The sequence below is a fragment of the Vombatus ursinus genome, unplaced genomic scaffold (assembly GCF_900497805.2).
Source record: "Vombatus ursinus unplaced genomic scaffold, bare-nosed wombat genome assembly UNPS02004827.1, whole genome shotgun sequence".
NCBI lineage: Eukaryota > Metazoa > Chordata > Mammalia > Diprotodontia > Vombatidae > Vombatus > Vombatus ursinus.
The window spans coordinates 117,449-130,983 of record NW_020944605.1 but is presented as its reverse complement, the minus strand read 5'-3'; the positions used below and the strand labels follow the sequence as shown (position 1 = coordinate 130,983).

Below are 13,535 nucleotides of genomic sequence, written 5' to 3'. Positions count from 1 at the left end.
ATGCAGATTAAATTTTGCCTTCTGAGGCAGTTTCGAGGCTCTTTTAGTGTCCTTATTGTGGCAACTTATTACATTAGTTAATTTTCTTAAGTTCTGAATAGTCAATGTTGATGTCTGTTCTAAACCCATTTCCCATTTTGGGGGTGTCAACAGCTTTTTTAAAGAGGACTGGTTGGAATTGTCTTGATTGGTAGATGTTTTCTCATTTTAATTTTTTAAATTTGACATTGATTTTTAATCTTTATTTTAGTGAGTCATTTTGGCTATTCACAGGTAGTCGATTTGGAAATGACTTTTACATTTATAACTAGTAATTTCTTGTTTGTTAAAATTTTCTTTTTTGTGTGTAATTTTATTTGGCACTCACTATGTCAAGCATCTTCCAACTCTCTTTCCAAAGTGTTCATGATATAAAGGCATGAAATCTTTGGACTTAAAAGTCTCCTTTCTCAATCCTGAACTATGCCTTCCAGCTTGTTTGTCATCATTCTCTTTTATGCACACTTTTGCCCTGGCATCATGAACTATTAAAGTATATGTTGATTTAATTGGAGGATTTTAATAAGTTTTTCATACTTGATTGCCCCTCAAATTCTTGAAAACAGCTCTCATGTTTCTTTTAGTTATTTTTTCCTCCAAGATAAATATCTTCAGTTTTTACAGTTGATCCCCACTTAATGTAATCTTAAGACCAGTGATTGTATGTCATAATTTAGCTAACTATCTTGAAATTGACTAGTGGTCCCAAGTGGGGTTAAATATGAAAATAGAACTAATTTGGTATTAACACATAATCATTAATGGAGAAATAAAAAGTCTTTAAGTATAGTTCCTTAATATTTATATCATATTATATTTATATGTATATAATATATATTTATTTGCTATATTCCTTCATTTGGACATTAGCTTTCCTTCTTTCAGAAGAGAAGATGGTCTAACTTGATTTTCAGTATAAGTGTTAAGTAGAGTTTATAAGATAAATAAAAGATCTTTGCTGTTGTGATTATACTGTTAAAACCTTACTTCCTGAGGTGTGTGATACCATATAAAGTATCACGATAATTTTTGCCTAAGAAACATGATGTAATAGCCCTTGGGAAAATCAGAGTAGTTTTGCATAATGAGTATTACTTAGAGCTAGAAGAATTTAATTGCCACTAGGGAATAATTTCCTACTGTGTGTTTTGTTTCTCAAGTTTTCAGAACAAGAATGAGAGTGAATTTCAACACACTGTGTTTTAAGTGTGGCACTGAGAAAAATTATTATTGCTTATTACAGTCAAAGCTGACTTTGGTACAGAATTTTCCAACTATAGAATTGGGTATACCATTTCATAAATAGTATCTACAGTTCTCTGTATTAAATATAGTTTGTGAGAGTTCATGCGAAAAGAGTAAAAGTATAGTTTAAAAATTACCAATAACTTTATTTCTTGCCATAGAAAATGACTGAAATATTGGAACATCATTTCTACTGGAAAGCCAATTAACATCCATTCCTCAAATACTTGATCACCATCAGCCCTGGCATGGCGCAGAGCAGTCCACAGCTTGATGTCCAGATACTCCATGATCTCCGGCAACTTTTCCCTGAGATTCCAGAGGGTGTGGTATCACAATGCATGTTGCAGGTAGATTGCAGAGTAATGAAACAGAAATGTAAAAACCATAATTTTCCCTAGAATTTACAATTTGAGCAGTCGTCTACATTTGAGTTAAAAAATAAAATCTTGGTATTATGAGGCAAAAAATTGTTGGAAATGAAATAAAAGGAAAGATTTTAATAATTTCTCTTTTTTATTTTTTGGGTAGTTTAACTACTTCATCCCCCAAATCCTTAGAGTGGCAATATTGTTCTGAATTCCTGCATAACATTTTCTTGTTTGTACTTTTAAATATTAACCTGTTTTCACCCTATTATAAAAAAGTTTTAGACATTTCATTACCATGCTATTTTTATAGTATTTCATAACATTTATACGACGTGAATCCACTTCCTCGAAATTAAGCCCGTTCAACTTGTCTTGTTATATTTAGAAATTGAAAATATCCTTATAATGAAATGGATGGTACTTCTCCATTTCTTTGGATTCCCAAGTAGAATGAAGGCTCTTTCCTAAGGGTTGGGTTCACTGTCCCTTCTCATTAGATCTGTAGTTAACTTCATGTTACCACCACCCAAGAGCAAAAAAAGAAGGAATATTTCTTCTTCAAATATGCTGTCCAAGTATGACCGCTCTTTAAGACTTTTCATTGCTTTCTTTGTATTACCAATGCCCAGCATAATACCTTGAACACTGTTTCAGACCTCTGAAAGTAAGGTGTGATGGATAGAGGGTTGGTCAGGAAGACCTAGATACGATTCCTGACCCTGATGCATATAGGCCCTGTGATCATGGGAAGATACTGTAACCTCATGGTTCCCCAGGAAGCTCTTTAAGAATGTTACAGACATTTTGCTTATCTACACTGATGGAGGGAATTTCTAAAACAGGAGGTTCTTACATGGTTTACATGTGTGATGTCTTACACATCATAAACACAAGAAATGTTTGACTTGAATTACTTGGTCTTTTCTAGCACTGTCACTTCACCCACTGTGTTTATTTCAATTTAATAGGTGGTTCAGATGTAGAAACTAAATTTTACCTACACTGTGAGGGAATTCAGAGATATAGTTGATATAAGTCTTAAGTACATGTCACATTACTCAGTTAATTCAGTACAACTTTACAATATTAAATCATCTCTTCCAGAAACTCCTTGTCTTCACTTCCCCTTTTAGTCCATGAACCCTTTTTTAGATATCCTCTATTTTGCGGGTGGGGTTGGGGGAGTCTTAGCCCCCTGCCTTTGAGTTCATAGACTTTAGTCTCCTTTTAGTTTCTGTAGAAGCAAGGTCATTTTCTTTCTTTTTTTTTTTTTAGCAACATAATTTTCTATTTGAGTTTACTGCTTTTGACTTCTGTTGAATAGCCCTAGTAACTCAGATCGTTTGCTTTGTTTGCTCTTCCTGGTGTTTTTACCCAATATGTGCACTCTTTACAGTTAGGGTCTTTTTTGTTTGTTTGTTTGTTTTTACTGAGGGAATTGGGGTCAAGTGACTTGCCCAGAGTCACACAGCTAGTGAGTGTTATGTGTCTGAAACTGGAGTTGAACTCAGGTGGTGCTCCTGACTCCAGAGGCAGCGCTTTATCCACTGTACCACTTAGCTGCCCCACAGTTAGGGTCTTTTAAGGAAATTATCTCCTCAGTCCCTCCATTATAAACTCACTCATTCTGATTTCTCTCTTTAGCTATTTCTTAGTCTAATCTTTATAGCATTGTCACCCAGTGTCATCAATTTTTAACTCAACTGGCCCCGCCTAAAGTCCTTTCTTCCTAGGAGCATAGGTTCATCCTATGCTTTCTTTAAGAATTAACAATACATTTGTTAAGGTCTAGACTCAAGAAGAGCATTATCCTTTTATTCAAACATTTTAAAAGATTGAAAGTGTACATTTTACATTTTAAACACAAACTTCAGGCCTTTATTAAAGATCATCTTTCAATTCATCCTCAGTTTTGGGGGAGATAGATATTTTTGCCACATTTTTATTAGTTATTTATTGCTTTTCCTTTCGAATGCTTGAATGATTCTGTACATACTTTAGTTCTCTTTTTAGGCTAATAACTTAATAATAGAATGTTAATTAGGGTCTATAAAATCATTCGAATTCCTTAAGGACAGATTCTATTTCTTTGTATCCCCAGTGTCTAATAAAGTACATTATACATTTTTTGGGCAAATAAATGCCTGTTGAATTTAATTCAACAAATCTATTCAGTAGGTATTTCAACTCGTATTTGTCCTCCTTTTACAGATGAGGAAACTGAGATTCAGGCTGTTACCTTTTTTTTGTTCTTTCCATTTTTCCTGAAGTTCCACTTTGCAAAGTACTTTGTCCATTTGTATGACTTTATTGAAGACAGATTAGACTCATTCCTCCCAGATTATATGTATATATTTTTTACAAAACACTACATTGTTTACTTTTTTTAGCTTCTTTTTTTCTCCTGTTATAAGACTTTTTGCTGTATTTGCATTTGTTAAATCCATCTTTTGTTGCTGTAGGGATTTGTTGTGGAGATAGTTACAAATCCAACTTGTGACCATTATTTTGAATTTGAATCCCAATTTGCAAAACACCCTCCACAAGTTGATGTGGAAAACTTTTCATTCAAACCATTAAAAGAAATCTCTTTCCCAAAATGATTTAAATCTCAAAAAGAGTTTTATATTTTTCTTTCTCCTACATGGTGTTTTGAAAGATTATAAAGAAGACACATTTCTTTTCTCCTCCTTATTCTATTTTAGAGAAATCAGTGAAATTTCTCATTTGGTATTCTTTTCACGTACAAAATTTTGAGTTTACTTTCTGTTGTTGAATTTATTGTTTCACTACTCTGTGTTTCTTTGATCACTAGATGGCTTTTCCCTAGTTCTCTTTTCTCATGTAAAATGTCCTTTTTCCAGCTATTAATAGGAAAAACATTTTAATGTGACTTATAAGAAATAAACTTGAGGCAAATAGAAAAACTTGCAGATTATTGACGCATTTCAAGACATTTGTTCTTGATTGTGTACATACTAATAAAAAGCAGAGTACAATTCATTGTTCTTTTAGGGGGCACCTGCTTTCCAAGTTTTTCTTTTGTGTTTAGTAAAGGTCACTTATCACCTTAATATAAAAGATCACTTTAATCTTTGGTTTAATATAAAAAGAAGAAAACCTTTCTTAGATGAAATATTTTTGCTAATTTTGTAACATTTTGGATCGGTACCTTTTTTGGGGGGGTAACTGACCATTTAACCATTTAATAATTTTGAAAGTCTGCCCATATAAATCTCTCAAGATGTTGTCAGGGCACTGTACGGATTTTAGTATGGGAACCAATTCTGATTCAGAATCACTTTGTGGGCTGGGCCTTACCTAGTTGAAAATGTGTCCCCTGTTTTAAAGAATTTGTTTTAAGTTGTTTTTTTTAACTTAATTTTCTCTTATGAACAAACAGGTGAAAGTATATGGCAAAGCTGATGAAAAGAAGAGTGAATGCTACTTTTTGGGATTGTTTTCAATTGTAGTAAAAACCTAAAATTTATTGTGCCAAAGGTGTAGGATTCACTGTTGTTAACTACCATTTTCCAGATTTTCAGTTGTAAAGGATGTCTAATGAATGAATGAAAATAAATAATATAAAATTGTTAACTGTGCAGAGCACAGTGTTAAGTTATGGGGGTATGAATACAAAAGCAATGAAAGTACCTACCTTTAAAAATTTCGCCTTCTAATGGGGAATCAACACACATAGTGGAGTGGTCTTTACAGGAGGGGCATTTTGATTCAGGTGATTACAGGGGTGGTGAGTGGGACAATAGGAGAGTAGTACACTTCTCATCCAGGACAAAGCAAAGATGATTTGATTCTGGTTCCAGAATTGGATTGGAAGAGAAGTTTGGGGAGAAGGTACCTGAGTAGAGAATGGCTTTTGTGATAAGAGAGATAGGAAATAACTTGAAGAATGGCTGGGGCTTTCCTGAAGTAGTGTTTTTGGAGATACAGTCAGTCATCAGTAGAGTGGAGTCCCTAGGCTTAAATTCCTCCAGGGCATGGTTTCTGGCCTAGACTGCTAAGGAGGTAGTTATGATTATACTTCTGGGACAGGGATCTGGGGCCTGCTAACTTTCTTATACATGCAGTATTTTTAAACAATTAGCTACCATCTTATTTGGTATGTACTTTATAAGAAAATTTCATTGGATATTCATAGATCATATATATATAAAACTGTCCTTTTGAAGTAATAATCAACAAACATTTATTAAGTGCTTACTTTGGGCCAGAAAGATAATGTGAGCCAGGTGTGAAGTAGTAGAAATCATTTTTTATCCCTCCTCATTATTTAAAACTATGGTCTTTTCTATGGCTAAGATATTTTGTCATGTCTCTGTTAAGCTTTGCTTGAGCTTAACATTATTTATAGTATTATAGTTGATTAATGTGCTGATATAACCATGCCATTTTCCCCCTTAGAATAACAACAACCTGGAAGCTTGCTGCCGAGCCCTTTCACAGGAAAGCAGCAAATACTTGTATATGGAGTACCAGAGCCCAGATGACAACAGGATGAATAGAAATCGCTTTTTGCACATTAACCTGGGTGTCCATCCACCTAGCAACTACCATACAGGAGATGGAGCTCAACTTAATGGTGGTCGAACACTGGTACATAGTTCAAGTGATGGTCATATTGATCCTCAGCACACGCCAGGTAAACAGCTGATATGTTTAGTTCAGGAACCACACTCGGCCCCAGCTGTTGTGGCTGCTTCTCCTAACTACAACCCATTTTTTATGAATGAACAGAATAGAAATGCAGCTACTCCTCCTCCACAGCCACCTCAACAGCCATCTTCCATGCCAACAGGAATGAATACATCTGCTATGCAAGGGCCTTCACCACCACCACCACAGCCACCTCCCTCATACATGCACATACCTCGTTATAGTACAAATCCAATTACTGTTACAGTATCACAAAACCTCCCCTCTGGACAGACTGTTCCCAGAGCTTTACAAATTCTTCCACAAATTCCAAGCAATCTCTATGGGCCTCCTGGTTCTATATATATTAGGCAAACATCTCAAAGTTCATCAGGAAGACAGACTCCTCAGAGCACACCCTGGCAGTCCTCACCACAAGGCCCCATACCACATTATAATCCACGTCCTTTACCTGTTTATCCACATCAGCAAAACTACCAGCCTTCTCAGTATTCTCCCAAACAGCCACAGATCCCTCAAACTGCTTATCGATCACCACCTACTTCTCAGTGTCCTTCACCTTTCGGTTCTCCTCAGCACCAAGTGCAACCTCCTCAGTTGGGTCACCAGAGCTCGCATGTCTTTATGCCACCTAGTCCTTCAACTACTCCACCCCATCTGTATCAAGCACCTCCAGGCTATCAGAAACAGGGAGGTCATTCGGTATCCTATCTCCCTTACAGTGCATCTAGCTTATCCAAAGGTTCCATGAAGAAGATAGAAATTACAGTTGAGCCCCCACAAAGACCTGGGACAGCAATTAATAGAAGTCCTTCACCAATAAGTAATCAGCCATCTCAACGGAACCAACACCCATTGTATACAGCCACTACTCCACCTTCAAGTTCTCCTTCAAGAGGAATGTCTAATCAACCCAAACCTCCATTTAGTGTTAATCCAGTATATATTACATACACACAACCAACTGGACCTTCATGTGCTCCTACACCATCTCCTCGGGTAATGCCAAACCCAACAACAGTTTTCAAAATTACAGTAGGTCGAGCAACGACTGAAAATCTTTTAAATTTAGTGGACCAAGAAGAGCGTTCTGGAGCACCAGAACCTATTCAGCCCATTTCATTGATACCAGCACTGGGAGGAGAAAAAGGAAGCCATAAATATCAGAGAAGTTGTAGTTCTGGATCTGATGATTATGCCTATACTCAAGGTAAATTTTTCTAATCTGTGTGAAATTTAGTCTTTATGATGATTTTTCCTCTCGTGTTTTATTTACAGAGCTAATAATATTCCTTTATGTCAAATGTTTTCAATTTGAGGAATTTTATTTTCAAGATTCTATTAATGCTAACTATATTGGACAGTTATCAGCTTCAGGCTGGATAAAGAACGTTTTCAACATTGGAAAAATAATTTTATGAAAAATACTAAGAGAAAATATAGAAAAATGAGATACATAAAGAATAACAGTACACAGAAATATGTTAGATATTTGGACAAAGTACTATGAAGAAACATAATGAAGTATAAATACTTTTAAAAGTAGTGATGAATAAAGGCAGAAGTACAAATGGAGATCAAAAGGGTTCAGGATTAAGTGGCACTTGATTCTCTAAAATAAGTGGAATATATAAATTAACTCAGATTGTGCAGAGATGTTTCAAATTAACAATACCCTAAAGACTAGGAGGAAGAACCAAAAATTCACCACTTTCTAAGAAAGGTAATTTCTGTTATTTCTTATGTCTGATATTAGTTGTAACTAAAATATACCTAAATTTAGAAATAGAGATAATTTTAGAAAAATTTAAAATATTCTGTATGTTCTGATATTAAGAATAGTTTGAGTCTTACTCTAATATGCGTATGATTATTTTGCTAGCCCTTTGAAGAGAGAGATTACAAATGCAGTGGCAATAGAGTTAGGAAAGAATCAGAAATAACAAAATAGAGTTGACTGTTTAAACTTTATATTTTATTATTATATAGAAATTGTCAAGAAATTATCATGTTTTCAATGTTAATCTTTACAATGACTTTGTAATGCTATAGCCTTGCTATTACATCAGCGAGCAAGGATGGAGAGGTTAGCAAAACAATTGAAACTTGAGGAAGACGAGCTAGAGCGGTTGAAGGCTGAAGTTAATGGTATGGAGCATGACCTTATGCAGAGACGACTTAGAAGAGTTAGCTGTACCACGGCAATCCCAACTGTAAGTGATTGTGTGTGTGTGTGTGTGTGTGTGTGTTTTAAAAAATACTCATGGGATGATGGTCCCATTCATCCACTGTTCTTTTCATGGTTTATATATATGCTGAAGTGTTTTAAAGGATTGAGTTTTTAGTAGGAAACATGAAGCATTTTTGGCCACTCATAAAGGACAGAAATAGAAACTATAAATGTTTAATATATTTACTATTATTAAAGATAGAAAATAGACTTTTTCCAGAGAAAGCATATTAGCAAATTATTTAATAATGGCTTATTTTTACTTTTGAGGTCATGACTAATCAGTATTTATTTGAGCTAAGGTCCCATACTAACATTAGTTCTTGTTAATCAGTAAGAGTGTTCTAAGCTCTTGCTTTGTGCAATTGATAATATGCTAAGTGTTAGGAATTTAAAAAGAGAAAGAGAAAGACCTTCCCTGCCCTCAAGGAACTTTGCATTTCCATAAGTATATATATCATTTTAGTCTTGTGTTTAAAAAGAAAAAATCCAAGCTCAGTCATTATTTTAAAAAATCCAAGGGCAGTTATTATTTTAAAATGACAGTTATAATCAAGATGTGTAGGGCCTTATCTAAAAACAAAGATTTGCTTAAAAAATAGAAGTATAAACAGCACCTTTCCTTGAATTTACTAATTATTCTTCCTGTTGTTAGTAAATCTTTGGTAGAATTTAAAAGCTATTAGAATTTGTTACTGTTATTTTGGGAGTCAGTTTAGGTGCTGATAATTATTTTTTATGTTAAATTACATTGTGTAAAAAAATTAATTTCATTTTGCTTATGTATGGTCAAACATGATTTTTATTTTTAATCCCTTTTTCTAAAAAAGAAAGTGCAATTAAACCTAGCTAGTTTGGATTATTAATTATAAACTAACAATGTACAGGTAAGGACAATTGCTACTTACTTTACTGAGAAAATTGAGGCCATTTGATTCAAGCTCCCTCTTCTTTTCATCTCAAGGCCCACACATCATCTCTTGTTCTCTTATCCTTTCCTGAAGTCTGACAGTGAAGTGGACAACCTCTCTGTACATGTGCCCTTGATCTCATTGCTTCCTGTTTTCTCTAGTAGATTTCAGTGTCAGTCATTTTTTACTCCATCTAGTCTTCAACCTCTGTCTACTCTTTTCCCCCCCTACTATCTTCAAACATGCCCATTGTTAAAAAGAAAAAAAAAAACTTCTCATCTCTCATCCTTAAAAAAAACTTCACTAGACCTTACCATTCCTTCAAATTGTTGCCCTATATGTTATCATCTTATATTCTTTCCTTTTCCCAAACTCCTGGAAAAAACTGTTTATACTCATTCCTTCCACTTCTCCTCTTCTCACTCGTTGTTCAACCTTGTTGCACTTTGGCTTCCAACCTCATCCCTCAACTGAAATTGCTCTTGGTCAAGTTACTTTGATCTTTTAATTGCCAGATCTGATGGTCTTTCTTCAGTCCCTGACCCCCTTGACCTGTTTGCAACATTTGTTACTATTATATACCCTCTCTTTAGACATTGTTTTCTATCTGGGTTTTTATGACATCACTCTCTTTTAGGTCTCTTACCTTTCTAACTGTTCCTTCTTAGTTTCCTTTTCTAATTCATCATTTATTTCACATCACCTAACTGCAAATGTTTCCCCAAGACTGTCCCGGGATCTTTTTTCCCTCTGTCTTCTGTCAGACACTATTAGCACCCATGGATTTAATTATTTCTATACAGATGATTCATGGATCTATGTATCCAACCCTAATTTCTCCCCTCATTGTCATTCCAACATCACCATTTGCCTGTTGGACAATTCAGACTGGATGTCCAGTTGGAGATATCTTAAAACATGTCTAAAAAAGAACTCTCTATACCTACCCCCCTTTCAAACTTCCCTCTTTATTTTAAGGCACCACCATTTTTCTGGTCGACAAAGTTTGTAACCTCAGCATTAATTCACTCTTCCTTACCCTTTGCCCCAGATTATCTAATCATTTGTCAGATCTTGACATTTCTGCCATCGCAATGTATCTTGTTTCAGGCTCCTTTTCAGTACTCTTAGTTCAGGCCTTCATTATCTGTCATCTGCATTATTGCTGTGGCTTCCAAATTACTCTTTTTATCTCAGATGTTTGTTTCCATACTTTAGTCTTATTTTCCACACTGCTACCAAAAGGATTTTTCTTAAGTACAGTTCTGACCATGTCACTCCCTTACTTAGTAAACTCCAGTGGATCTTTTTTGTCTCCAATCTTAAAAATAAAGTTTGTTTGTTTTTTACTTTTAGAGCCCTTCACAATCTGACTCCAACCCATCTTTCCAGCCTTTTTATATATTACTTCCTCTTACTGTAATTACCAGTTGAGCCAAGCTCAACTTTCTCCCAGTCCCTTACCTACGAAGGCCAGTCTCTTGTGTCTGTGCCTTTGCATTGGCCATCCCGTCTACCTGGAATGCTCTGCTTCTTAACCTCTGCCTAAAGAACAGTTCGAGCTCACATGAAGCCTTTCCTGACTTTTAACTGCTGGTGACTTCCCTCCCAAATGTCTTTGTATTTAACTGTTTTGTATTTATTATTCATATTTATTTGTTATACACGTATTTATTATGTACTCACTTAAATATGTACTTGGTTGTCTCTCCTCTTTGTGGGCTTGTTGAGAGTAGCTATTGCATCAGTATGCTTTCCCAGTGCCTAGAAAAGTGCTTGGCACATTTGTAGATGCTTAATAAATGCTTGTTGATTGATTGTAATTATTATTGTTTAACATGTTAGTGAGTTCTAAGGTGCTTGCTTGTTTAATTATTTAATTAATTTAATGTTTCAACATTCTGCTTCATTCTTTTTCTCATGTACTCAGCTATTGTTTACTATGTGTATAGTATTGTCATAGGCATGAAGGGAAAAAATTAAGTCATAAGCTATTTGAGAGCAGGGTCCCTTTCTTACTACCTTTCTCTTTAGCACCTAGAACAGTGTCACATACATAGGAGGCACTAAGGATATTTGTTGCATAAGTAAGAAACGATTCCGGTCTTTTCTGAGTTTGTTTGTTTATTTTGGTAGATAGCAAGCTTTATCCATCTGAAACTATTACTTAACAATGGAAGGAGTTTGTGATTGTTACTTTTGAGTTGTTTATTAAAAAAAAAATACCCTAGAAATTTAAAATTGGAGATAAATGAACATTGGGAAGACCTGAGGAGATGTAGCACTTACCCACTTGTCAAGGTGGGTAAAACTCAGGTGGAGAAAATGTAAGAACAGGTATTCCAAGATGGATAAAGGACTAGTTTCAGTAGATCCTTGATACTGGCATATAGAGAACAAAAAGTGAAGAAAGCTTTCAATCTAGATTTTATGGTTTGTGTCCAGCAATACTGAGAATTATTGCTGGAGAGTTAGATGGTAGGACTGGATTGTGGAGAGCAATGATACTGTGCTGACGAGTTTGAACTGTTTTCTGTAAGTAGTAGGGAAGCATTGGAAGTTTTAAATCAGGGGTGTAATGAATATTTTACCATGTTTACAGAAATTTATTTTGATGGCATCCTGTAGAAAGGATTAGAGGTGAGTGAAGCTATTCATTTGTATAATCTTATTTTCATAGGACATTGTAGAGGTAATTTTAGCTCTGTTTCAATTTCACACGTTCCAAATTAGTGGATTTCAAATCTATGAGGGAATCCTTGGGGTACTTCACTGCTAAATAATGAATTTTCTGGCCATGGCAGACTTGTGAAATAGATAAAAATGCAAATAGACGCTCAAGGCCTTCATCTTCTTAATATTACTCTATTCATCCACTCTCCAGCCAAATAATATTACACCATTCATCTAGCCAAACTGCTGGACATCTTTCCTCATGCTGTTCCTATGCTTGAACATGTTCTTTCCTCTTCTTTACCTTTAGAATTCCCATCTAAATTTAAAATTCATCTCAAATAATAGTTGCTTCATAAATCCTCCCCAATGTTTCTTATAAACACCTTCCTTTTCAGATCTCATATACGATAAAAAATTTTTTTTTGTTTTTATTCATTGTTTATTTTATCTTATTAGAAAATAACCTCTACAGGCAGATCCTTAGTCACATCAAGATTTTTCTCTTCTTCAGTGTCTGGAATAGTGCTTTGTATGCAGTAAGTAAATGTTTCTTGTATGAGTGAGTGATTTCATGGGGAATTTTCCCTTTTGCTTTTATATTGCAACATGAAAATGACTGCAACTTAATTAGCTGTTGGAGAGGATAAAGAAGTAGAGAAATTATTTGAAAAGCTAGAGCTGAGGTTCCCAGATTTATTTGACCTCCTGCTGCCTTTTCAAAAAAAAAAAATTATTCAGCACCCCTCTGGAAATCTACTTTCTTTAACCCTTTAAAGTTTTTTTAAAATTTGTGTCATTTCAAAAAATACATAATTTTTAAAAAATGACACATCTTAAATTTAATAATTTATTGCAAATTTGTGGGTTTTTTTCTGCATTGCAATTTTGATGATGCAGTAGTGTGTCAAACAAGTCATTATATGTACATATTCCTGTTGATGCATGCTGGATTTCCCAACAATGTGTGACACTTGTTTGTTAATTGGACTTGACCACTGATCATTTATAACTTGGATTTTGCCTATGTGTGTGTAATATTGTTTTCCTATAATCCACTCTTGACTAAGTGATAACTTTTAGGATGTTCTTTGTATTATTTTAGGAGACTTAAATCGTCACTGGAGTTAACTTAAACCCTTTTCTCCTTAATTATCAAAAATACATGCTCCATACTAATATGCTATTAGTGGGGCTGTGAATTCAACCATTCTGGAAAGGAGTTTGGAATCATGCCTTAAAAATGACTAAAATGTCCATACTCTTTGACCCAGAAATCCTACCACTAGGCATATACCCTGGAGAAGTCAAAGAGAAAGAAAGTTCCTACGTACACTAACATAGTTATAATAGTGTTTTTGTTTTGGCAAAGCAAAGTAGATGTCCAGGGAT

The 13,535-nt window shown here is 34.7% G+C and overlaps 1 protein-coding gene across 2 annotated transcripts in view; it reads left to right on the top strand.

Annotated features, from left to right (window-relative positions):
* Positions 1–13,535, top strand: part of TAB3 (TGF-beta activated kinase 1 (MAP3K7) binding protein 3) — a 62,194-nt gene that overhangs the window by 15,292 nt on the left and 33,367 nt on the right. For both annotated transcript variants that reach the window (XM_027842042.1, XM_027842050.1), the window contains exons 3-5: positions 1,446–1,634; positions 6,078–7,539; positions 8,382–8,542. In XM_027842042.1, coding sequence (XP_027697843.1) covers positions 1,533–1,634; positions 6,078–7,539; positions 8,382–8,542 — 1,725 coding nt within the window. In that variant the 5' untranslated portion in view covers positions 1,446–1,532. The remainder of the gene's footprint in view (positions 1–1,445; positions 1,635–6,077; positions 7,540–8,381; positions 8,543–13,535) is intronic.